The sequence below is a fragment of the Stomoxys calcitrans genome, chromosome 4 (assembly GCF_963082655.1).
Source record: "Stomoxys calcitrans chromosome 4, idStoCalc2.1, whole genome shotgun sequence".
NCBI classification, from domain to species: Eukaryota; Metazoa; Arthropoda; class Insecta; order Diptera; family Muscidae; genus Stomoxys; species Stomoxys calcitrans.
The window spans coordinates 93364032-93389926 of NC_081555.1; the positions used below are offsets into that span (position 1 = coordinate 93364032).

The following is a 25895-nucleotide window of genomic DNA, read 5'->3' on the forward strand; positions in this document are numbered from 1 at the left end:
CCTAGAATCTATTCGAAGATACGCATATGTTTCTTTGAGGAGCGTTATTAGAACACGTCCGCTCCACTCAACGGAAACGCGAAAACATGTCCCCTTCATTTAACTTTGCCAATAATATCGATAGGAAATATATCAATCGATATTCAGACAAAAAATAAAATATCGATAGTGCCATCGATATTTTGCCACTTGTGCCATAAAATCTAAATATGGCTCCAAACCACAAACACAAACTTTACACCATTCCTTCAACTGTCAAAATGACACATTTAGTTGCTTTAGGGAAATCTTATGAGCCATTTGGCCTCCATATGGCAAAACTAGATGTATGTACGAAAAAATTTCATAAACTCAAATTGCACAATAAATTTTTAAAAATTTCTATTTTTACTCTATGATTGTCATTTTTTATACTCCTGTTAATTCATTAAAATATATTTTCTAGTTTAAAACTTAATTATAACTCCTATATTGTAATATCTTAATGCTAGTTCTCTTTTACGCCGTGCCTTCATCAGATGAATTGCTTGCAGTGTCTGCCGTTTTCGACTTTGTACTTTTCAAGTTGTCAATCATGGATTTAAGAATATTTGCCTCTACGAGACCTATAAATTTATAAACTATTTTACCATTTTGAACGGCAAATACAGTGGGCACAGAATGAATATCAAATGTGTCCACCAGATCGGTATTTTTCTCCACATCTATAATGGCCAGATCTACTTCATCTGAATTGATTAGCATCGCGGATATTTTTGGAGTTAGTTTTGTGCAAGGATCACACCATTCGGCATGAAAATCAACAACAACAGGATGTTCATTTTGCATTACCTGAAAGAAGAGACAAAAATTGTGATAAGATTAAAATGGGTGAGAATGTTTGATATTTGAAGTAAAATGTAATCTTAAGGTGAGTCATTTGTTCATCTTGATCACCAGTATTTACAAAACTTAAGGTAGATTTGACAGATTTCCTTATTTAAAGCTTCATTAAGTATTGTGAATGCGGCCGTAAATTTTTACCTTCTGATCAAATTCCTTGGAATTTTCAATTGAAAATTGCTTCAGTGTCACCTGACTTTGAGATAAACATTTCCGTGTAGCTGTGAAGACATTTGGCATCCTTCTTCTACACATATTGTGACAATGCCAAGGGGCCTGAACACAGGCTTTCAGGCAAGGCATTAATCCTTCAGCTGCTATTTTAAGCATGATGCTAATGGTTTAAAATCTAAAAGAAACCACAAGAAAATTATACAAATTGTTATATAGAACATTTAAAGGCTATTATACATTTACGAATATTTGTACAGTGTTGTTTCAGTAACCCTTTATACTAAGAAAATATACTTTCTCCCTTCAGATAATGTATAAAAGGTTTAGTTCAGAGTTTTACACTGTCTACAAACTGTGTTTTGGTTCTCAATTAGCTATTATTTCTAACTTCATACCAATATTTGGAATATAAAATCCTTCTGCTCAATATTAGGAATATTCTTAATTTTTTCTACAATTTCACTCTTCCGTGTTTGTTCTTACTTCTTTGCTTAACATTTGTATACTAAATATTGAAAAACTGCCACTGATAGGTAAGCAATTTGCAAATTGGCATAAGTATGAAACCAACTACCTAGCAGCAGGTAAAATTAGTAGAACTGGAAAACTTGGATCTTGTTAGGATTTTCCTAATTATGGTGCAATAAAATCTGTTGTTCTACCTAGCAGCAACTCCTTACAAGATGTAAGGATATTTCAAAAGATAGTAGGGATTATTGCCTTAAAATGCCTCGTGATATTGGCATGACAGCTGCAATACTTAAAATAGCAACATTTAGTCTTCAAAGTGGCGCTAACAACATAAGAGAGTTATTGACACCTGGGCTTCAAGCAATAAATCCAATATACCAATAGAACATTTCTAATACCCTACACCACTACTGTGGTATAGGGTATTACAACATAGTGCATTTGTTTTAACATCCCATAAGGAAAAGTGCTATTGATTAGTATAGTGATCGACTAAGACTTAAGCCTAGTACTGACTACGAGTTGTCGGTCGAGCTACTGTCAAAACGCCCTAAAAAACTTTGCGAAATGACTAAAAAATCGGTCGGTCTATATGGGAGCTATATCAGATAACAGACAGATTTGTATCGTATTTGGCGCAGTTATTGGAAGTCATAACAGAACACCACATGCAAAATTTCAGCCAAATCGGACAAAAATTGCGGCTTGTATGGGCTCAAGAAGTCAAATGTGGGAGCTATATCAGTTTATAGACCGATTTGGACCGTACTTGGCAAAGTTGTTGGACAGAACACTATATGCCATAAAAGAACACTATATGCAAAATTTCAGCCAAATCGGTTAAAAATTGCGGCTGCCAGGGTTTCAAAAATTCAATTCGGGAAATCGGTTTATATGGTAGCAATATCTAAATCTGAACCGATATGGCCCATTTGCAATCCCCAATGACCTACATCGATACTAAGTATCTGTGCGAAATTTAAAGCGGTTAGCTTTACGCGTTCGACCTCTATTGTGATTTCGACAGACGGACGGACGGACATGGCTAGATCGACACAGAACGTCGAGAGGATCAATAATGTACATACTTTTCTAGCCGAAACGGGCCCGCTCCCCTGCGCCTTCTTTAACTTTCTAATATCTTTTTAGGGTGGGGACACTTCGCCCTGAATGCGGATATTGAATTTGTGCCATTGTAGCCTATGATGCTTAACGCGTTCGAATCCTGGCGAGAACATCGAACAAATCGGTATTTATCCTCTCTCTCAATGTTGGCGGCATTTGCGAAGTACAATGCCATGCATGGTCATTTGAAAATTTTTCCTCAAAGAGGTACACTGCGGGACACCGTTCGGACTCGGCTATAAAAAAGGTCCCTTACCATTGAGTTTAAACTTGAATCGGAAAGCACCCATTGATGTGTGAGAATTTGCCCCTTCTCGGTTCCTGGTGGTTATGTTCTTCCCTAGGGTAATGTTTTCATTAGAGGAGGGATGACACCTCAGACATTTCGACTCAAATATGGATATCAAATTCGTGGCCCACTTCCTAAATCTCTTTAATTTGAACCCCATATGATCCTTTTGGAGGGTGTTTTGGGGCTGCGGCGGACTTCGGCACTTTGCACTGAAAATATATATCAAATTCATTCTTTATTCCCAACAGAAATGAAGTTCAGTTTAGTGGATGCTTTAGGGCTTACCCCAAAATATTTGGCTCCAAAGTTGGATATCAAATTGTTTTCTACTCTCAAACACCTTTCCCCTATTGTCATAATGGGTCAAATAACCCTTTTGAGGTATCTTTGGGAGGAAACGCGCCACCTAAACTTGAACGCAAATTTTAATGTCATCTTCGTAATCTACTTTCATTTGAGTCCCATATAGCCATGTCCGACTAATATGCCCATTTGGGGGTATTTGGGGGTGGGTGACCTCTCATTACTTGGACCAAGTATTTTATGCCATATTTGTAATCTACTGCCTAATACTTTACATTTGTGTCTCATATTGACATTAACTTCGAATATATCTGTTTAGAGGAGTTTTGGGGTTGGGCGGGGCCCACTGGGTACCTGAACCCAAATTTTAATACCGCATTTGTGTTCTAGTCTCCAATACCTTCCATTTGATACCCCTATTGTGGCCATCGGAAGACTTTCGGATATGGGTGGCGTTTTGGGGTAAGGGGGAGGGTCCGCTTCCACCCGATATCTAAAAATTATATAGCCTATGTTTCCTTCCAGACAAACGTACGCAATCTATGAAAATTTTACTTGGTTTAGCCAAGTATCATATAGTCATAATGGGTCTAATGGCGTTTTCGAGAGGTGTTGTGACCCCCTATAATTCGATCTGAATTTGAAATCTACTCCCGAATACCTTTCATTTGAGCCCCATATTGAAATGAACGTCCAATATGTCTGTTGGGGCAGTTTTGGGGTTGGGGCGCCCTGATGAGTACTTAGACTCAAATTTTAAAACTTTTAGCAGAGCAAAAATAAAATACGTCTTTTCAGTTGAACGATTTGATATAACAATGAAGAAAATATTTTATTGACATAAGTTTCAAAGACAAGAACAAACAAAAAAAAAATAATTTACAAAATCAAAGCCTACTTGTTTTGTTCGCACAAGTACATTTTCAAATGAGTACTTTTCTAACACCCCCACTCGAACAAAATTTATATTACTTGCAAGCCCATTTGTTTTGAACAAAATTTGTGCTTGTCAGTTGGTACTGGCTTTGTTAAATTATCTGCTACCATGAATTGAGTTTGGATTCCCACGAAGTTAACTATATTTTGATCTTTTTTTTCGCGTACAAAATGATGTCGAACGTCGATATGTTTTGATCTCGCTAAATACTTATTAGTTGATGCCAAATTTATAGCGCTTTGATTATCGCAATATATCTCCGTCGGTTCATCTTGAGATTGTGGGTTGAGTTCTGCATTTAAATTTCTCAGCCATATAACTTCCTGTACCGTAGCAGATAGCGCCATATATTCAGCTTCCATTGTAGAAAGAGCAATAGTTGGTTGATGTTTTGAAACCCAGGATATTGGTCCACCTTGTAATATACAAATGTACCCAGTCACTGATCTTCTTTCATCAATATCATTTGCCCAGTCTGAATCTGAATATGCGGCCAGTTTCTCATTTTCTCCTTTAGAAAATTTGATTTTTGCGCCTTTCGTCCCTTTTAAATATCGGAATATTCGTTTGACTGCTGACCAATGTTCTTTTCCGGGACACTTGTTGAATTTGCTTAGCTTGTTGACTGCCAAGCATATATCCGGTCTTGTGCATTGCGAAGCAAACAGTAAACTACCAATCGCTTGCTGGTATGGTATTTCCGACATTTCCTTGACTTCAGCAAATGTTTTCGGAGACATTTCCTTGGAAAGTTTAACGTTGACATCCATCGGGGTCGATACGGGATTGCAATTTTCCATGTTAAACTTTATTAACATTCTGTCGATATACTCTTCTTGGTCCAAATAAATGTCCCCGTCTTTGTTTTCTATACGTAGCCCAAGGCATTGCTTTGCCTTTCCGAAAAACTTCATTTTGAATTGGGACATTAATTCCGATATAAGTTTCTCCCGAAATGAATTTTCATTACTAAAGAGCAAAATGTCATCGACATATATAGCCAAAAACGTCATAGATTTTCCATTTCTATGTATATAAATACACGGATCCACTTTTGAGCGTATAAGTCCAGATTTCTTTAAAGCTTCATCCAGTTTGTTATTCCAAACCAAACTTGATTGTTTTAGTCCATATATAGCTTTGTTGAGCTTCAAATACTCTCCCAGTTTCCCAATAGAAACTCCATCTGGCTTATATATATATATCTTCTTTTAACTCACCTTGCAAGAATGCTGTTATTGCGTCCATCTGATAAATTTCCAGACCATATTTCACTGCCATGGCTATTAAAAATCGAACTGATGTATATCGAACCACCGGGGAATACGTTTCTTCGTAGTCGATCCCTTGTACTTGGGTGAATCCCTTGGCCACCAATCTTGCTTTGTACTTGATATTGTTATCAGGTTCCCTTTTCTTCTTAAATATCCATTTTGTTTTAACAACATTTGCTCCAGGTGGTTTTTTGACACATGTCCAGGTGTTATTTTCTCTAAGTGACCCTAGCTCACTCTCAATCGCCTCAATCCACTTTTCTTTTTCACTGCCTTGGGTAGCCTCAGCAAAACTTTCGGGTTCTTCTGTGCTATCTAAATTTCTTGTTGCCAATGCTTTTTTTTCCAGCTAGACGTTCGCTTCTACGAGGAATATCAACATTATAACCTTGAGTATTGACACTATCACCTTGAAGCTCTACAATTTCATTTTTCTGGTCACAAGGTAATTGAAAGCTCTCCTCTAAGCTATTCTCCAAATCCCCCACTTCAGGTTCATTTTGTGGTGGAGACGATGAACATGATTCAAAATCGCTCTGGTTGTCAGGAGTTTCTGTATCATCTGCCCCCACTTCAACCGCATACACAGGAACATCTTTCTTGTCTTCGTCAATGATACCAGAATAATAAAAAGAGCTTTCATGGAAAATTACATCTCGACATACAAATACTTCTCTCCGCTTTGGGCTATAAACTCGATATCCTTTCGAAGTTGTACTGTATCCCACAAAAACGCACTTTTCGGACTTGGCATCCAACTTTTTACGTTTTTGCTTTGGGATATGTGCCATAGCTATGCAACCAAAAGTTTTTAAATAACTTACATTTGGGGTACGGCCGGTCCACATTTCTTCTGGAGTTTTTGGCAGGTTTTTTTGAGGTGATCTATTTATTATGTAGCTTGCACAATTAACAGCTTCGGCCCAAAAAAACTTCGGCATATTAGCATCACACATCATTGTCCGTGCTTTTTCTATCAAGTTGCGATTCATTCTCTCCGCGAGTCCATTTTGCTCCGGAGTATATGGAACTGCAGTTTGATGTATTATACCACATTTCTTCAACTCGACGGCCATTTCTTTATTGATGTACTCCGTTCCATTGTCTGTATGTATTATTTTAATGGTAGCTTCCATCTGGTTTTCAACCTCAGCTTTATACTCACGGAAACAGTTTATGACTTCATTTTTACTTTTGATAAAATAGACCTTTACTCTGCGAGTGAAGTCATCAATGAACGTCACGAAGTAAAGACTGCCTCTGATGGATTTGACTTCCATTGGTCCACAAACGTCTGAGTGTATGACTTCTAAAACTTTAGATGCCCTTGACCCTTCTGTCGGAAAACTGCTGCGATGCTGCTTTCCTTCTGCACACGACGTACATGACGTCAAAGAACTTTCTGGAAACCGAACACCTTTTACCAAGCCTTTTGAAAGCAGTTTCAAATTATCAGATCCCAGATGAGCATACCGACGATGCCATAAATCAATGGAATCTTCTTTTGCAATGAAGACAGCATTCTGGGAAGGTGTATCGAGTTTATACAAACCATTCGTTTGACTTCCAGTTGCAATGATTTCCTTCGACGAATTCAAAATACGACAACCCTTTTTATCGAAAATTACGCTGTTGTTGTGTTCGACTATATTCTTAATTGACAATAAATTCATCTCCAACGATGGAACATAAAGAACTTCGTGCACGGTAACGATTTCATTACCTCTTGGAGTCGAAACAGTCATGGATATATTACCCTTTCCAACAGCTTTCATGGTTGCATTATTTGCAGTTTTTATCTCTCCAGAGAAATCACCAATCGTCTCGAAGCATTCCCGACTTGAAGTCATGTGGTTTGTAGCACCGCTATCTATGTACCACTCGTTGTTTAAGGACTTTGTGCCTAATGCAGCGAGCATAGAACCGCCTTTATTGGGAGTTTTATCTTTGGCTTTTGATGGGCATTCTGATGCGTAATGGCCTTTACCATCACAATTAAAACATCGCGACTTACCCTTCTTATCTTGCTTGGAGAACTTTTTCTGACATTTTACGTTCTTTCCATCAATATTTCTGGTTTTCTTGGAGAACAAAGCACTATTTGAAGTTGATGGCTCAAATTTGACATCTTGCAGAAGTTTCATTTTGACCCCATCGGCAGTTAACGGCTTCCCGGTACTTCCAATTGTCATTATCATGGGCTGATACTCGCTTGGCAATCCCTTCAGAAGTAAGCTTCCAATCCATTCATCGTTCACACTGAATCCTATATCATTTAATTTCTGGGCTGTTGAAATTACTTGATTGACGTAATCTTCCACCGATGAACATTCCACCAATTGAATGGAGCACAATTTCTGCAACAGGCCAATTCGTCTATCCAATCCGCTATCTTGAAAAAAATTTTTGAGAGACTTCCAGACTTCCGCTGATGTGTTGCAATCTCGCACATGCACATATAATCTTTTGTCAATAGCTAGGATTATCTTGCATCTTGCCTTTTTATCCTTCTCAGCATCCAAAACGGCATTGTCTCCTGAAGGTTCAATACAATTCCAAGAGTCCTCTAATTCCAATTGCGTTTTCATGGCAAAGCTCCATGTTGACCAATTTTCGGATCCAACAAGCTTTTCCATCTGTTGTATTGTTCCAATCGAATTCATTGCACAAATTTCAGGACAAATTCCACGAGAAAAAACAATATTCAATTAACAGATTTTCTCTGGGCCCATAACCTTTTAGCAGAGCAAAAATAAAATACGTCTTTTCAGTTGAACGATTTGATATAACAATGAAGAAAATATTTTATTGACATAAGTTTCAAAGACAAGAACAAACAAAAAAAAAATAATTTACAAAATCAAAGCCTACTTGTTTTGTTCGCACAAGTACATTTTCAAATGAGTACTTTTCTAACAAAAACCATATTCGTTTCTACTCCCCAATACCTTTTATTTGATACCTATATTGTCCCGATCGGTCCACTTTTGATTTTGGGTTGGTGTTTTGACATAAGGGGGAGGGACCCTCCTGATTTAGCTGTCATATAAACCGACCTTGGGTCTTGAATTCTTGAGCCTCTAGAGGGCGCAATTCTTATCCGATTGGAATGAAATTTTGCACGACGTGTTTTGTTATGATATCCAACAACTGCGGCACGTATACTTTAAATCGGTCCATAACCTAATATAGCTGCCATATAAACCGACCTTGGGTCTTGACTTCTTGAGCCTCTAGAGGGCGCAATTCTTATCCGATTGAAATAAAATTTTGCACGGCATGTATGGTTCAAATCGGTTCATAACCTGATATAGCTGCCATATAAACCGATCTGGGATCTTGACTTCTTGAGCCTCTAGAGGTCGCAATTATTATCCGATTTGCCTGAAATTTTGTACGACGGATCCTCTCATGACCATCAATATACGCGTTTATTATGATCTGAATCGGTCTATAGCCCGATACAGCTCCCATATAAATCGATCTCTCTATTTTACTTCTTGAGCCCCCAAAGGGCGCAATTCTTATTCGAATTGGCTGACATTTTGCACAGTTCTCCAAAATGTAGTTTAATTGTGGTCCAAACCGGACCATATCTTGATATCGCTCTAATAGCAGAGCAAATCTTTTCTTATATCCTTTTTTGCCTAAGAAGAGATGTTGAGAAAAGAACACGACAAATGCGATCCATGGTGGAGGGTATATAAGATTCGGCCCGGCCGAACTTAGCACGCTTTTACTTGTATTTTTTTTTTTTTTTTTTGCAGAGATATTCTGAATAATGAAAGACACTGCACCCATCCAGAAGTATATGTGACTTTCTAATCCCAAGGAATTCAACAAAAACCTTTGCTCTCGTGCCCCTATTCAACTGGGCTAATTCCTATAAAAAAAAGGACCGGAGAAGTTCGGGACATCCCCAGCCCAAAGCAACCGGGAAGAAAAACTCCGCTTGGCCATCGAAGAAAGATCCGCCCGGTACACAGTCCGTCGCGTCGCCTATGCCACGTCGTCGTCCCACGCCATCGACCTTCTGCAGAAGAAACGAATGACCAAAATCCGAAGAGTGCCATATCCCTGATACTACATCAGTCAGAAGGCAGACCTCAACGGCACGCTCTCTGCGTACAAGTGCACTCCTCCGTTGTATCGGGGATGGTCGACTTCCCCGAGAGGAGTTCTGCTGATCTGAAGGCATTAGAGATGATGTCGATGCGGGAACGGCGGCTCGATTAGAATGTCGCGATTTATGTGGACAGACGCCGAAAGCTTTGGCGTCGATCTATGTGAAATCGAAACTGATTAAAAGATGCAAAAAGCTTCTTTGAACCATGGAAAGGGCTGAGGCAGGGTTTTCAGGCCGAGGTCGGAGTTTGGTTTGAAGTTGAGCATGCTTGCCCTAACTTCAACTTTAATTCCGGCCTGAGGTCGGAGACAAAAAAAAACAAACAAGTAAAAACGTGTTAAGTTCGATCGGGCCGAATCTTATATACCCCTCACCATGGACCTCATTTGCCAGGTTCTTTGCCTGGTATTTGAGGCAAATAGAGAATAATGGATATGAATTGCTATGCTATTGGAGCTATATTAGGTTAAGAATCGATTCGGACTATACTCATTATGAAAAATTTCAGCCAAATCGAATAAATATTGGGCCCTATAGGAGCTCAAAACGTAAAATCGGGAGATGGGTTTATATGAGCTAATGGACCGATTCAGGCCATATTTGGCACCTACAACAGACGTTCAAGAACTATAATTGGGAGATCGGGTTATATATTTTTAGGTGCATTGGTGGCGGTCTCTTTCCAAGGACTACATTTACGCGGTAGCTTTCCAACGCCACTGCCGCCGTGTCGGCATGAATTTTGTTTAGCCCCGCTTGATACGTCAAAGAACACGCAGCTTCTGTTTCTAAATCCATTCCATGGGAGTATAGGCATCTAGTCATTCAGTTTGTATCACCTCGAAATATTGATCTAAGACCCCATAAAATACATAGATTCTGGATCGTCTCGACATTCTGAGTCGTTCTAGCCGATCGAACGCGTGAAGCTTGCCGCTTGAAATTTTGCACATATACCTAATACTGATGTAGGTCGTTGGGGATTGGAAATGGGCCATATCGGTTCAGATTAAGATGTAGCTCACATATAGACCGATCTCCCGATTTGACTTCTTGAGCCCTTACAAGCCGCAGTTTTTGTCAGAGTTGGTTGAAATTTTGCATGCGGTGTTCTGATAAGGCTTCCAACAACTGTACAAAGTACGGTCTGGATTGGTCTATAACCTTATATAGCTCCCATATAAACCGATTTCCCGATTTGACTTCTTGGGGCATTACAAGCCGCAGTTTTTGTCTTATTTGGCTGAAATTTTGCATGCCATGGTCTGTTGAGACTTCCAACAACTTTGCATAGTACGGTTCAAATAGGTCTAAACCCTGATATAGCTCCCATATAAACCGATTTCCCGATTTGACATCTTAACCCGCTGGAAGCAGCACTATTTGTCCGATTCAGCTAAAATTTTGCACTTAGGGTTTTGCTATGATTTCCAACAACTTTGCATAGTACGGTCCGAATCGGTCTATAGCCTGTTATAGCTCCCATATAAACCGATCTCCCGATTTGACTTCTTGAGCCCTTACAAGCCGCAATTTTTTTCCGAATTGGCTCTAATTTAGCATGTGACTTCCAAAAACTGCTTTTGGAACGATGAGAATCGGAGTATAACCTGATATAGCTCCCGTGTAAACGGTTCACCGGTTGCGTTGGCTAGGGCATGTTGTCAGAATGGATGAAGAAGCTCCAGCAAAGAAGTCTTTCGAAGGCAAACACTGTGGTACACGCAAACCTGGAAGACCAAAAGCCCGATGGAAAGATCAAATTGTGGGAGACACCTCGAAACTTGGTGTCAGAGATTTTAGAATGAGCGCAGAAGATCGAGGCGCTTGGAAGGCTATTCTACGTTCGGGTATTCTTGTTCGGTTCCCAGAACCTTTAATTTTTGCTGGTTTGACAGAAGTTTGGTATGTAGCATAGAATTATGCATATCAATGAGTGCAGTCCGATTCAAGTTTAAGCTCAATGATAAGGGGCCTTCTTTTTATAGCCGTATGCGAACGGCGTGCCGAAGTGCTACACCTCTTTGGAGAGAAGATTTATATGGCATAGTACCTCACATATGTTGCCAGCATTAGGAGGGGAAACCCACCGCTGAAAATTTTCACTGATGGTCTCGCCAGGATTCGAACCCAGGCATTCAGCGTCATAGGCGGACATGCTAACCTCCGCGCTACGGTGGCCTCCAAATGCTATTATATAACAATTTTAATTTGTGCATTTAACACATACAACCTTTTTACCATTCAAATTTTCTTACAAATGTTTTATTTAGTCAATACCATGATTGATGGGTAAAATTTAAGTAAATTTTATTTCAGTGTACCCCGTTTAGTTACTCTCCACTTTCACATTTTAGTTATTGTGGTGGTACTTTCTTCTTAGCAATTATCAAATTTTCCGAACTGGAATTCTATACCAATACCTTTACTTACCCAATATATTCCACAAGATTTTGTCAATTTTGTTGAAACTCTTTAGCACAAGCATGGGTAATGAGACTGAATGTCCTGTGGCCTACTCTCTTTATCCCTGAACTATTCCAATAGCCATGCCAGCGTTAAATTTAAGTTTGCAAATATTTGAGTGTATGTAAATTTGTACCTCATACTGTTTGTACTCAGCCATATCTCTATATACTCTGTCTGTCTGTCTACTTAAGCCAACGATTTTGTTCAAACTCCCTACTCCTTCTCCCATGCTCTCCTCCTTGGAGCTCATACAAGTTAGTGTTAATAAATGATGTTTGTGGCCCAAGGTCTACCGCAATATATGTAGGTATGCTCGGACAGAAAATCCTTCCACACTGATGTGCAGGAGGTGTTTTTCGTTATTGCATAATTTATGGCCAGCTTTAGAAAATTCTCATTAAAAATTCCTCACAAATGTTGCCGCTCAACGTCACATCACCGGACATGAGAGGTGAGAGAAATTTAGATATATTGCAAGAATTAATATGTTAAGGTTTTTTGGCCACATCATGGCAATGATGAATTTGGTTTTTGGCAATTCCTTTTGAGGCTGTGGCAAAGGAAATCTTTAGACCTCAATGATTATATACAAAGGATGGGGATTTTAAGCAACATTTCAATGGAAAAGGTTTTGTTTAATTGAATAAAATAAATATTGTGGGAAATGAATATTTTTTAGTATCATCCTAAAAAAATTATGTTTTAAATATTATTTTAATATCAAAAAAGTGCCAAGTAACGGTTGGGATTGTAAATGGGCCAAATCGGTCCATGTTTTGATATAGCTGCCATATAAACCGATCTTGGGTTTTGAGTTCTTGAGCCTCTAGAGGGCGCAATTCTTGTCCGATTTGAAATTTTGCACACAGTGTTTTGATGTCACTTCCAGCAACTGTGCGAAATATGGTCCAAATCGGTCCATAACCTGATATAGCTGCCATATCAACCGATCTTGGGTCTTGACTTCTTGAGACTCTAGAGGGCGCAATTCTCATCCAATTTGACTGAAATTTTGCACGTAGTGTTCCAACAACTGTGTGAAGTATGGATCAAATAGCTGCTATATAAACCGATCTTAGGTCTTGACATCTTGAGCTTTTAGAAGGCGCAATTCCTATCCGATTTGGCTGTAATTTTGAACCGTGCTGTTTTGGAATCACTTCCAACATTTATGCGAAGTATGGTCCAAATTGGTCCATACCCTGATATAGCTGCCATATAAACCGATCTGGGATATTGAGTTCTTGAGCCTCTAGAGAGCGCAATTCTCATCCGATTTGGCTCAGATTTTGTACAACGGCTTTTCCCATGGCCTTCAACATACGTGTGCAATATGGTCTGAATCGATCTATAGCTTGAAACAGCTCCCATATGTAAACCAATCTCCCGATTTTGCTTCTTGAGTCCCGATTTGGACTATAACTTAATATATTGGATTGCCCAAAAAGTAATTGCGGATTTTTCATATAGTCGGCGTTGAAAAATTTTTTCACAGCTTGGGACTCTGTAATTGCATTCTTTCCTCTGTCAGTTATCAGCTGTTACTTTAAGCTTGCTTTAGAAAAAAAGTGTAAAAAAAGTATATTTGATTAAAGTTCATTCTAAGTTTTATTAAAAATGCATTTACTTTCTTTTAAAAAATCCGCAATTACTTTTTGGGCAACCCAATAGCTTCACCTCCTCCTCCGTCCATGTTCATTATTCTTTGCTTGCCTAAAAAGAGATACTGCGCAAAGAACTCGACAGATGCGATCCATGGTTGAGGGTATATAAGATTCGGCCCGGCCGAACTTAGCACGCTTTTACTTGTCGTCGTTACTACAGAAAGAAGCAGACTATCTGGCGCCCCACTTGGCCAACATTTTCACAACATGCATAGGACTTGCATATTCTCCAAAAGCTTGGCAGGAGGCAAGGGTGGAATTTATACCCTAGCCCTGCAAGGCAAGTTATGCGATACCAAAGGCCTACAGACCAATAGGCCTTACGTTCTTTCTACTCAAAACCCTGGAACGTATTGTGGACACCATGATAAAGTGTAGGACATCCAGCGAACTGCTCAAATACAAACCGCATGCCCATGTCAAGGGAAGGTCGAAACAGTCTGCCCTGCACGAGGTTGTGCATAAAACAGAAGAATCCTTCGATGCCAAGACATACACCCTGGCATTGACATCTAGGGGGCTTTAAACAATGTGCGACCCGATACATAGATCCATCCTTAGACCAGTACCGGGTGGACTCGGTCCTTACAGACTGGATATACCATATTCTAAGGAACATGTGGACAAATTGTGTGTTCCATGACATACATACAAGGCACGCCATAGGGCGGCATTTTATCGCCACTCCTATGGGTGGCCACCATAAATGACCTATTACGGATGATGACTGAGGAGGGATTTGAGCTCGTCTGCTATGCATACAATGTTGTAATACTTCTAAGGGGTAAGGATCCGAACGAGCTATGCAGAAGGGCCGAAAGGGTCTTACATATGGAATATGACTGCGCTAGACCCAGAGGTCTCAATGTTAACCCATAGAAGACTGAAATATGCCTGTTCGAGAGGAAGACGGAGGTGGGCCAATTTAACGCACCACGTTTCCTCAATAAGACAATTTCGACATCTGACAAGGTTAAATACATAGGTGTAATCTAGGACAGGAAACTGAATTGGAAGTGTCACATTCAGGAGTGTACTGAGAAGGCTCACAGATGTTAGCCACTATGTACAAAGGCCGTAAGCTCAAAATGAGGCCTGAATTCGAGGATAGTTCACTGGCTCTACAGGAGTTTGATTAGACCAATACTTAGTTACGCCTCAGTAGTTAGATGGACTGCTATGGAGAAAAAGTGCAACATAAGGACCATACAAAAGGTTCAGAGATCATATTGTCTTGGCATAGGCGAAACGATGAAGACCACGCCCACTAGGGCACTGGAGACAATTCTAGATATCCGTCCCATTGACATACAGACTAAATGTGGGCTGCCACTGTGCGACTATGAGACTTATGGGAGAATGAATTGAGAATGGGTGCAGCTCATGACATCGCGGTATAATCGAGGCGACGATAGGAAACCTGAAAGGAAGGGAAGAGGTCTATTGGGTTGCCCAAAAAGTAATTGCGGATTTTTCATGTAGTCGGCGTTGACAAATTTTTTCACAGCTTTGTGACTCTGTAATTGCATTCTATCTTCTGTCAGTTATCAGCTGTTACTTTTTGCTTGCTTTAGAAAAAAAGTGTAAAAAATATATTTGATTAAAGTTCATTCGAAGTTTTATTAAAAATGCATTTACTTTCTTTTAAAAAATCCGCAATTACTTTTTGGGCAACCCAATTGTATGGCCGTCTGGAAGATCATGTTACACGGATGCATCAAAGCTAGGAGGCAGAGTGTGACTGGGGGTCTACATTGAGAACCCAGGGACTGAGATCTGTTTTAGACTGCCTGACCATAATACGGTCCTGCAGGCGGATATCCTGGAGATCACGGAATGCGTGAAGTGTTGTGGTGCTAACGCGAGGACGTCGAGTGTGAACATCTTTAAAGACAGTAAAATTGCCATAAGAGCAATAACAACCAGGATGGTAAGGTCACGAGCAGTCTTCTCAGAACGGAGTAAGAAGTTTCATTCCTTCTTACTTAGTTATGGCCCGATATGGACAGATGATTTGGCTGTGAAAACCAGAGGGCTGTCGTTGATAAACTTGGTTAACCCGAAGCCTTTCGGGTCGACGCAGTTCAAGTAAAAAGCGTCGCCATAACGAATTTCTTGTATGATTATTAATATTTCTATAATAGACCAAAAATGTTTTATGCAATTCACGGTTGAATTTTTTTGATATTTAAAGACAAATTAATTATTGCCAATGGTGGCAGTGCTTTTTAAATGTCTCCACGATCTTTTTTTTTTATATCCAAAAAGAAGGATGAAATAAATTTGTCTAGACTTCGCCAAGTTGGCATGTCCTTCTTAGCACCACCATATCATTTTTCTCTCTCTCTCTCTCTGTTTCTTTGGCCTTTTGACATGTTGTATCGCTTAAACCAGCAAGCCGTTTAAATTGTCTATTTGGTGTGCATGAATAATGGCAAGCCATTTGTAAATATTATTACAAGTCCCTATTGACAGTGGTTGCATTTTGGGGGTTTGTGGCCATGATCTTTCCTTGTGGCTCATAATTCTAGACATTTATGGAGTCATTAGCGCAAAGCAGCAAACCCACAGTGATGAAGAAAAATGTTTGGGCTATAAATTACAAATTTATGGAAGAAATACCAAGAATTTGCCGCATTGTTCATTAAATTAAGTTTTATAATAAAATTTCTAAGAAAGTGGTTGCAATGGCAATAAAATTTAATTTTCCAAAGTTTTTTGCAATAAATTCGTTAGGATTACCAAATCTTGAACCAAAATTTTTCAATTAATTCCAATTAAAAAGTGCAAATTTCTACCGGGCCGAACATGAGGTACCGACCAACTAGGAATGCTCAAAATGAACACAAACTAACTTAGTTTATGCTTGCACATAGCAGATGTTCTATGGTCTCTTCTTATTCGTGCCCCAACTGCCTCTACAGAAGTCGTTACTTGCATCCTTCATTCTGTCAGCAAGTTATCCGTTCAGAAAGTGACCTGTCATGACGGACACAGTGACTTAGATGTCTGTTCCATCCATTGGCTGCCAAGCGGTAGACCTTTTCAAGTCTACATTATGCAACATAATTTTGGAATGTTCATAACTCCAACATTGTGACAAATTGCCAGTCATTGCCCTTCGAGTCTAATTTTGAAAACATACCTTACAAACATACCTGTCGCTAGAGGCATACCCAGAGATTCCAGTTCCGCTGGAATGTGTGAGGTATTTCATGGGATATCTCTGTGGGTCGCCACCGAGAACAGGCGATTTTTGAACTGTTCCCCCACTCGTTGAGCGATCTGGGACAGTTGAGAGCGGTCCTTGAATTCAGAAAAATGTTCCCCTGAGATTTAATGGCTGCCCGGGAAGATATTTGTGACAATCGTCGTTATGATATACTTTAGCCATTTCATCACTAATTAAATTGCAAAGATTTATAATCAGTGGTCGAGTAACCTACTCGATATGAGCAGTCCTAGTTCTTCAGAGTACAACCCAAAGCCCACTTGGTTGTATAGTTTGGAACCATCCGTATTATTACCAGGGATATTGTAGTTCCACTCGGTTCTATTAGCTATCGGGAAACAGAAATTTTTATCAAAAAACGGTTCAGGCAAGTTGTAATCCACACCACCTGGAACATCGGGTGTTGTATCAAGGATAACACATGGTTTGTAGCCACTGCATGACCAAAGAGAAAGCTCCCATAACCTTACAGCAGTGGTCACGGAAATTATTCTAGCCACAATGTCAAGAGGCATTAAGTGTAGCATTAAAATAAGTGCATCGGATGGTAAAGTCTTTAGTGAGGCTGGGATGCACAAACAAGCAATCCTTTGGATTCGGCTGAGTATTGAACAGTAGATGGACTTTTGGAGAGACGATAACAGACAACAAAGCCATATGGCTGACAACTGCAGCAAACACGCACTCGATTTAAACCAACAACTTTTGCCAATGGCTCTGTTGCAGGTGTATGGGAAAAGAAAGTCAATTCTGATGCTTGATTTGAAGTTCAAATTTCTATCCAGCAAACCAATATGATGAAAATCTTTCGCCTTCGCCTGGAAAGGTTTTCCTGGTTTTGGAATGAAAATTACCTTCGTGCCCCTCTATCCCACAGATATATAGGACATGTTTATACAAGCTGAGTACATGTCGCTAAGCTAAGGAGCCAGTCTATCGGACACAGCTTGTAGTTTAAACCGTGATACATCATCAAGGCCTGGCAACTTAAAATTGTCGATACTTCTTAACGCCCAACGGATTTTTGACTCGGACACAATTTACCCAATAACCTCCGAAGAATGTATTCTAGTGACAACCTCTTCTGGAATCACGTTGTCCGTTGGAGAGTTTCCCGCGAAATGTGTAGCAACGAGTAGCAACCTTATCCATATATTCTCTGACTTCTGAAAATATCCAATCGTAATAGGTCTCTAGGATAAAATCTTCCATAGCCTTGAGGCCTGAGTTGTATCCTTCACGGAGCTGCAGAATTCTACTCCGGATTTGATCTGAGCCTTTCTCATCTCGTACATGTATGTTCTTAGGTCAGCCTTATAGGCGTCCCAATTGTGGGGTGGCCTTGTGGCCTTCGCCCTCTTAAAGATTTTCTGCAGCTCCTCCTTAGACATACCAGTTCAGGGTCACCATGGTAGTCACTGTTTGTCCCTTGGTTGGCTCTAGGACATGTTGACACAAGCGAGTCATTCAGTGGTTTCGCCATCCTCTTGACTATTATGTCTATGTCTTCCGCTGTCTCCACTTCCTTTTCTGGTCTAGAAAGAATAGTCGTGCAGAAAGTTATGCCGAAATTTATCCCAATCCGCCTTCTTTTGTTTAGCCAAAGGACTACTTCTGCTGTATTTTCTCCAAGGCTGAAACTAATTTAAAGATGATCAGATAGAAAGGTGACGTCTAGTACGTACTGCCTGTTCCTGGAATTTGGTTGGGTTAGATTAGATTGAAAAGACGGACATCCTATGGGCATACATATAAGCCAGTAATCGGCTTGTTGTGCTCTCTAAGAACTAAAAAGTAACCTCGAAAAAGAAAATTTTAGGTATTCCGTGCCACTTACAAAATCTTTAAATGTTATCCATACCACTCTCCTAAGTTGGCTCATGTCTGGAATTGTGTCCCACCTAAGTAAGGTTAAGTTGAAAAGATGGTGCAAATATTAATCTGCCCCATGCCACTATAGACATACACCTAAGCCTGTAATCGGCCTGCTGTGCGCTCTAAAACTAAAAAGTAACCTCGAAAAAGAAAATCTAAGTTGGGAATTCCGTGCTACTTACAAAAAATTGTTTTTCATACCACCACCCCACACTCGCCGTACTCGCGTTAGTACCACACCACCTTACACATTCCCTAATCGCCCGGAACTCCGCCTGCAGGACCGCATTGTAGTCAGGCAGTCTTAAACAGATCTCAGCCCCGGGTTCTCAATGTAGACCCCCAGGCCCACTCTGTTCTCTAGCTTTGATCCATCCATGTAACATGATCTTCCAGATGGCTATACAAGGCTGTGCCGCAGGCAGCAGTGCCTCGCACTCGACCTCAAACGTAGTCTCAAGTATCCGACCGGGAACCTCTTCCATTCCTTCCAGGATTCCTATCCGATTTGATTATACCGCATAGGTATGAGCTGCTCCCATCCTCAATTCATTCTCCCATCGCCTTAAGTCTCATAGCCGCAGTGGCTGCCACACATTTAATCTGTTTGTCAATGGGTCGGATATCTTAAATAGTCTCCAGTACCCTAGTGGGTGTGGTCCTCATCGCTCTGCCTATGCCAAGACAACATGTTCTCTGAACTTGTTGTATGGTCTTATCGTAGCACTGTTTAACCATAGCAGTCTACCAAACTACTGAGGTAAGTGAGTATTGGTCTAATCACGCTCATGTAGAGCCAGTGGACTATTCTCTTATTCAGGCCCCATTTCGATCCTAAAGCCCATCTACATAAAGCCCATTATCTGTGAGCCTTCTCAGTACGCTCCTGAATGTGACACTTCCAGTTTCAGTTTCCTGTCCAAGTTCACACCTAACTATTTGACCGTGTCTTATATCGAAATCGTCTAATTGAGGAAACGTGGTGCGTCAAATTGGCCCCCCTTCGTCTTCCTCGTTAACAGTCATATTTCTGTCTTCTCTGTGTTAACATTGAGACCCCTGGGTCTTGCCCAGTCATATGCCATATGCAAGACCCTTTCGGTACTTCTGCATAGCTGGTTCGGATCTTTACCCCTTAGAAGTATTCTAACATCGTCTGCATAGCAGACGGATACAAATCTTTCCTCAGTCAGCATCCGTTAGAGGTTATTTATGGTGGTCACCCAAAGGACCAGGAAATAAAGGACGGTTTCTTCCCTTTATTAAAAATCCCTATACTGCAATTTTTAAAATATGCGATAAGCTGTTCATCCCTTTCGTTGATATGTGAAATCCCCAATCTCAGGTTATTAGTATCACTTCCAACAACTTGAGGCTTTAAGGCGGCATCTCTGAATCGTATGCCATGCTTGGGAAGCCAGCCAGTAGTGAGACTTATTAATTTCAGGCCAGATACTACTGAATCTTCAGTGCCTTGCGACGGAAGAAGAAACACCAGTTGTGTACACTCCATAATTATGAGCCCTAATCTTGACTTGAAAAGGTCTACTGCTCTGCTGTCGCTGACTAAAACAGACGCTTCAGTCATTATGTCCGCCATGACAGCTCACTGTCTGATCGGAAAACATGTTGGCAGACTTTAGGTTGCAAGCAACGACTTCTGCAGGATTTGTAAGGACGTCGAGATGAGAAGAGACTATAGAACATCTGCTGTGTGTGTATCCCGCACTAGCAGTCAGACGGTGTTCCACTTTAGGTTCTCATTTCTTTGAGAACTTGTCTGATTTAGCGGATGTGATCAGTCGCAAGCTGTTGGGATTTTTAAAGCGATCTGGATGGTTCAACGGTTGGAACGAGAAGGCATCATCCGTCTCCCGTGCCCGTGGTATGACAATAGACGAAAAAGTATAAGTCGGACTCCCACTTAAACCTAAACTTATAGTTTGCCGTAAGATTGCACAGACGAACTGATGCATACGCTTGTTCTTCAGCTATGTTACAACTATTGGGTTGCGGATTTTTCATATAGTCGGCGTTGACAAATTTTTTCACAGCTTGTGACTCTGTAATTGCATTCTTTCTTCTGTCAGTTATTAGCTGTTACTTTCAGTTTGCTTTAGAAAAAAAGTGTAAAAAAAGTATATTTGATTAAAATTCATTCTAAGTTTTATTAAAAATGCATTTACTTTCTTTTAAAAAATCCGCAATTACTTTTTGGGCAACCCTATACTTAGCTCTCATTCTGACTAGGCTGTATGGATTCTATACTAAGGTCAGGGATTGGTTCTGTGGTATTTTTGCTGCAGTTTCTATCGGCTGCTAGCAGCCAGGAAAAATTTTCTTCTCATGTCCTAAGTACAGTATCTGTATCTGTTACAGGATGATTTGCCAAAGCCTCCGTTTTAATGTTTAATTTTTTGTTTGATTACTGAACTTCTTGGTAGATTTCCGGTCTTCTTTCGCTCATACTCACGCCTTTAAATTTTCTTTTCATTTCTGTGGAAAGTTGTTTCACCTATTCTTCTTCCCCGATACATCGCCTTCGTCTGTCGCGATGCTACTGACTGTAGGTTTGATCTGTATGCCGCATTTTTGGCTTCAGTAGCGTTTCGAAACTCTTGGTCCTACCATGAGTTCCTTGAGGGAGGCTTCTGGTAACCAAGTACAAATAAGTTTATTATTGCAGCTCTATATCACCATGATAAACCTGGATTGCTGTGAGCACCATACAGACTTGAACCTTGAGGTCCAATCTGTGTGCTGTTCATTGCTGTCACAAAAAGCTAAGCTGTGAGCTACCGGGCGCGTGCACAGGTTGCGGATAGTGGAATGGTCCATACAGAATAGCTGCTATGGCAGTAGCGGACAATCAGCGGTATCTTGCATGGCCAATCAGCGATATCGAGCGGAGAGTCTCAGTGAGAGGCCGGGCAGCACTGGCTCTTGCACAAATACTGAATGCCTATGAAGCTCGACATGGCGAGTTATTGGCGCCTTTAAACAACCAATGGCCACCCTGTTCCCGTGGCGATCGGTCCTTTGTACCGGAACGAGCTTGCTCACCTACAGGAGCTTGAAGAAGATCATCACCTCCACATCAAAATGTGGCTTCAACAACAACAACCATGATAATGCAGTGTCAGTACGTACATTTCTCGCTACGCTTTAACGGGTGCTCACTTTGCTGGAAGAAGGTAATAATGCGAATTGACTTTCGTACCTCGAATCGATTGAATCGATTCCATCCAGAAGAAAGTGATCTATTGGTTTCTTGCGGTTGAATTGGAATAAGAATGTGGCGTTTTGAATATTACGATGTTCAAACGAACGAATTTTCGGACTTTTCCTTGTTGTGGCTAAATTTTTCCCATGGTTGATCCAGGGTATTTTTTTTTCCTTTCTTGGCATTAAAAGCTCCCAGTAGAGCTCATTCTACCGAATCCAAAAAGCCATTGCCAAACTTGTATCTCGTTTTAAGACAGCTAAAGTATAACACGTCACCTTCCGGACCTCTCTCCTAATCCATCGTAGTTCCAGTGAGGCGGCAACATCACTTTTGGGTACTCCCAAGTGAATAATGATGAGCAAGACCCCATCTAGTATTGTATTGGGTTGAACAAAAAGTAATTGCGGATTTTTTAAAAGAAAGTAAATGCATTTTTATAAAACTTAGAATGAACTTTTATCAAATATACTTTTTTTACACTTTTTTCTAAAGCAAGCTAAAAGTAACAGCTGATAACTGACAGAAGAAAGAATGCAATTACAGAGTCACAAGCTGTGAAAAAATTTGTCAACGCCGACTATATGAAAAATCCGCAATTACTTTTTGGGCAACCCAATAGTTCCCAGATTACTTATTTCTAGCTGGATAATTGGAAATTAAGTGGCAAGAAAATTCTAAATCAAATTTGTATTTACATTGCTTTCTCCATCTGTTTACAAGTATGTGGATAAGAGCAAAACAACAGTATCTAAATCATCCACTACAAATTTAAGACACATTTTGGTTGTTTTTGGTGCACAACAGCCTCTTGAAAATACTGACTACCGTCGAATGTTGAATAATTGAAGTTGTTTTTTCCTTCTCTCTCTTACTATCTTTGGTTCTCCCAGCTCCACTTGATTAGTAATAAAAGGAACCCTAAAACATTTTTATTACTTTAAAATACGATTTATGTGATGCAATAAAAGGCGAAGGAATGTTGTAGGTACAGGCAACAAAACCGCCACAACATCCAAAGAATAGGGAGAGAGAGAGTTCGAAAAACACAAAAACAACAAAATAGTAGAAAAGAAACATTTTTCTTCTTGGCTTACACGGTGAAATTGAACTCTTGTTGTTACAAATGCAACGTTGTGTGAATTGCCGCCACTTCCGTTTCCTTGTGATTTCGTTCTTTTTTATATTGCCTGGGTGTTAACATGTTTTATTACGCTGCCGTATCGTCTGCTCGCGCTGCCTTAACTGCTACTCTGTTGATTTTGTGGTTGACGGTCGGTCATATTAACGTTATAGCCCCACACGCTTGTAAATTTGGTATGAATAAATGTCGATTTTACGCAAGACGACGTTGTATTCTCTTTGACTTCCTTCAATGTTTATCATAAGTATGCATGTATACACTTGCATGCATCTTGAAAAATCGCATAAAGCGTATATTTAGCATTTTAATGTGTTTACTAAAGCAGGGTCTTAACTTTGGAGCATGATATTTAAATTTCCTCAAATTTTGATATTCTTTGAAGCTTGATTTGTATATCTACCATCATAGAATTGGCGGCATATTCGATTAGTCATTCCGTTTGCAACACATGGAAATATCCATTTCCGACCCTGCAAAGAATATATATTTCGACGTCCACGTGTCTGTCCGTTCGTCCGTGTGTAGCTGTAATGGCTGTATCTCCTTAACTATACGACCAAGAGGGAAATGACTCCATCAAAAAATACAGAATTTCTTCGATAATCTTCTAAAAATCGAGATTTGATTTGGAAAACATAAAATGGCTTTAACTCCTAGAGGGAAATGAGCCATAATTCGTGACTCCATCAAAAAGTCTTGGATTGACGGAACTTTGGTATCGTCATGTGGAAATTCATGCTACACGGATGGATCGAAGCTATACGACAGAGTTTACCTAGGGTATACATGGAGAACCCAATGACTGAGCTCTGTTTCCGACTGCCTCACCATAATCACCCATCATACCGTAAAGTGTAGCATGTTCGCCTATGACGCTGAACGTCTAACTTCGAATTCTGGCAAGAAAATCAGAAAACAAACAGAAAAACATCGCCTCCTGAGCCTGGCGAAAACGTCATGCGAAAAATTCTTCCCAAAAAGGTTTCGCAATGCGGCACGCCGTTCGGAATCGGCTATAAAATGGGAGTCCCTTATCATGAGCTTAAACTTGATTCGGACAGCGCTCATTGACATGTGAGAAGTTTGCCCTTATTCCTTAATGGAATGTTCATAGGCAAATGTGAATTTTTACTCATTATAATGTCCTGCAGGTGGACATCCGGGCGATTACGGACTGCATGAGGTGGAGTAATGTTAATGCGAGGACGTCAATTGTCAAGGTCAAGGAAACTTAACGCCTTCACTGTTTCACGCATCGTTTTAGTGTCTTGCCATAGCGGAGTAAGGGGGTAAGAGGGCTGCCGCCAATAAACTTGGTTAACCCAAGCCTTTCGGGTTGGGGAAAATCCTATGGGGAATCCGAAACGTGAGAAGACGAGGCCATTACTGAAAGGAACTAAGAAGGTGGTCAGTATAGCTTTCGGTAGCATTATAGGACATGTAGGATTACGAGCTCACTTATGCAGAATAGGTGCTGCGCGTGATAGAGCAGTGGGGATGACGGTGAGACAATAAGGCTTTTCATATGTCATTGCGGCATTTCGCTGCTTACAAACAACCAAACTTAGGTGGGGACTCAATATCAAACATGGAACGCGTTTCTTCTTTGGTTAGAAAACTTTTTACCCATATTAGGTGTGATGGCTTCAAGGACAGTGCGTTGGTATGTTGTATTGGAGTCGTATTAAATGCGAAAACGCCTATATTACACAATTTCCACATTAATCAGGCTCGACAACCATGTCCATTAGCTTTACTTTTTCCCAATGCATGTGTTTTTGTGTAATGACAGACTTTCTTTCTGCGACAATTATACTACTTCCGTGATACACACGAATCTGTGGATCTGTTGGAAGTTGAATTGATAGCTTCGAACGCTAGACAACGGCAACGGCTCTCGTTGTCGCTCCGTGTGCCCAGTTTGCTGAGGGGTTTTTGGGAGGGTGGGGAGACCCCTCAGAAATCAATTGGGGGGTATACTAATTTCGTCATTCTGTTTGCAACACCTCGAAATATGCCTTTGAGACCCCATAAAGTATATATGTTCTTGATAGTCATGTCATTTTAAGTCGATCTAGCCATGTCCGTCTGTCTGTCCGTCCGTCCGTCTGTCGAAAGCACGCTAACTTTCGAAGCAGTAAAGCTAGGCGCTTGAAATTTTGCACAAATACTTCTTATTAGTGAAGGTCGGTTGGGATTGTAAATGGGCCAAATCGGTCCATATTTTGATATAGCTGTCATATAAACCGATCTTGGATGTTGACTTCTTGAGCCAATAGAGCGCGCAATTCTCGCCCGATTTGACTGAAATTTTGCACGTGGTGTTTTTGGATCATTTCCAACAACTGCGTCAAGTTTGATTCAAATCGGTATATAACCTGATATAGCTGCCAACATAAACCGATCATGGGTCTTGATTTCTTCAGCTTTTAGAGGGCGCAATTCTTATCCGATTTGGTTGTAATTTTGCACGTGGTGTTTCGGTCCTGCTTTCAACAACTGCGCCAAGTATGGTTTAAATCAGTATATGTTTTGATATAGCTGTCATATAAACCGATCTTGGATGTTGACTTCTTGAGCCAATAGAGCGCGCAATTCTCATTCGATTTGGCTGAAATTTTACATGAGGTGTTTTGTTATGACTTCCAATAACTGTGCTTACTATGGCGCAAATCGGTACATAACCTGATATAGTTGCCATATA

At 40.3% G+C, this 25895-nt stretch overlaps 2 protein-coding genes across 2 annotated transcripts; both read right to left on the reverse strand.

Annotated features, from left to right (window-relative positions):
- Positions 1-498: 498 nt before the first annotated feature.
- On the reverse strand, positions 499-1212 carry LOC131996985 (thioredoxin, mitochondrial-like). Its single transcript, XM_059367202.1, has 2 exons — positions 1024-1212; positions 499-831 (listed from the first exon to the last, which is right to left on the reverse strand). Exons 1-2 carry the CDS (start codon positions 1210-1212, stop codon positions 499-501), a joined length of 522 nt encoding a protein of 173 aa, XP_059223185.1.
- Positions 1213-4038: 2826 nt separating this feature from the next.
- LOC131997226 (uncharacterized) lies at positions 4039-4984 on the reverse strand. Its single transcript, XM_059367820.1, has one exon. It carries the CDS (start codon positions 4982-4984, stop codon positions 4211-4213), a length of 774 nt encoding a protein of 257 aa, XP_059223803.1. The 3' UTR covers positions 4039-4210.
- Between the last annotated feature and the right edge of the window lie 20911 nt (positions 4985-25895).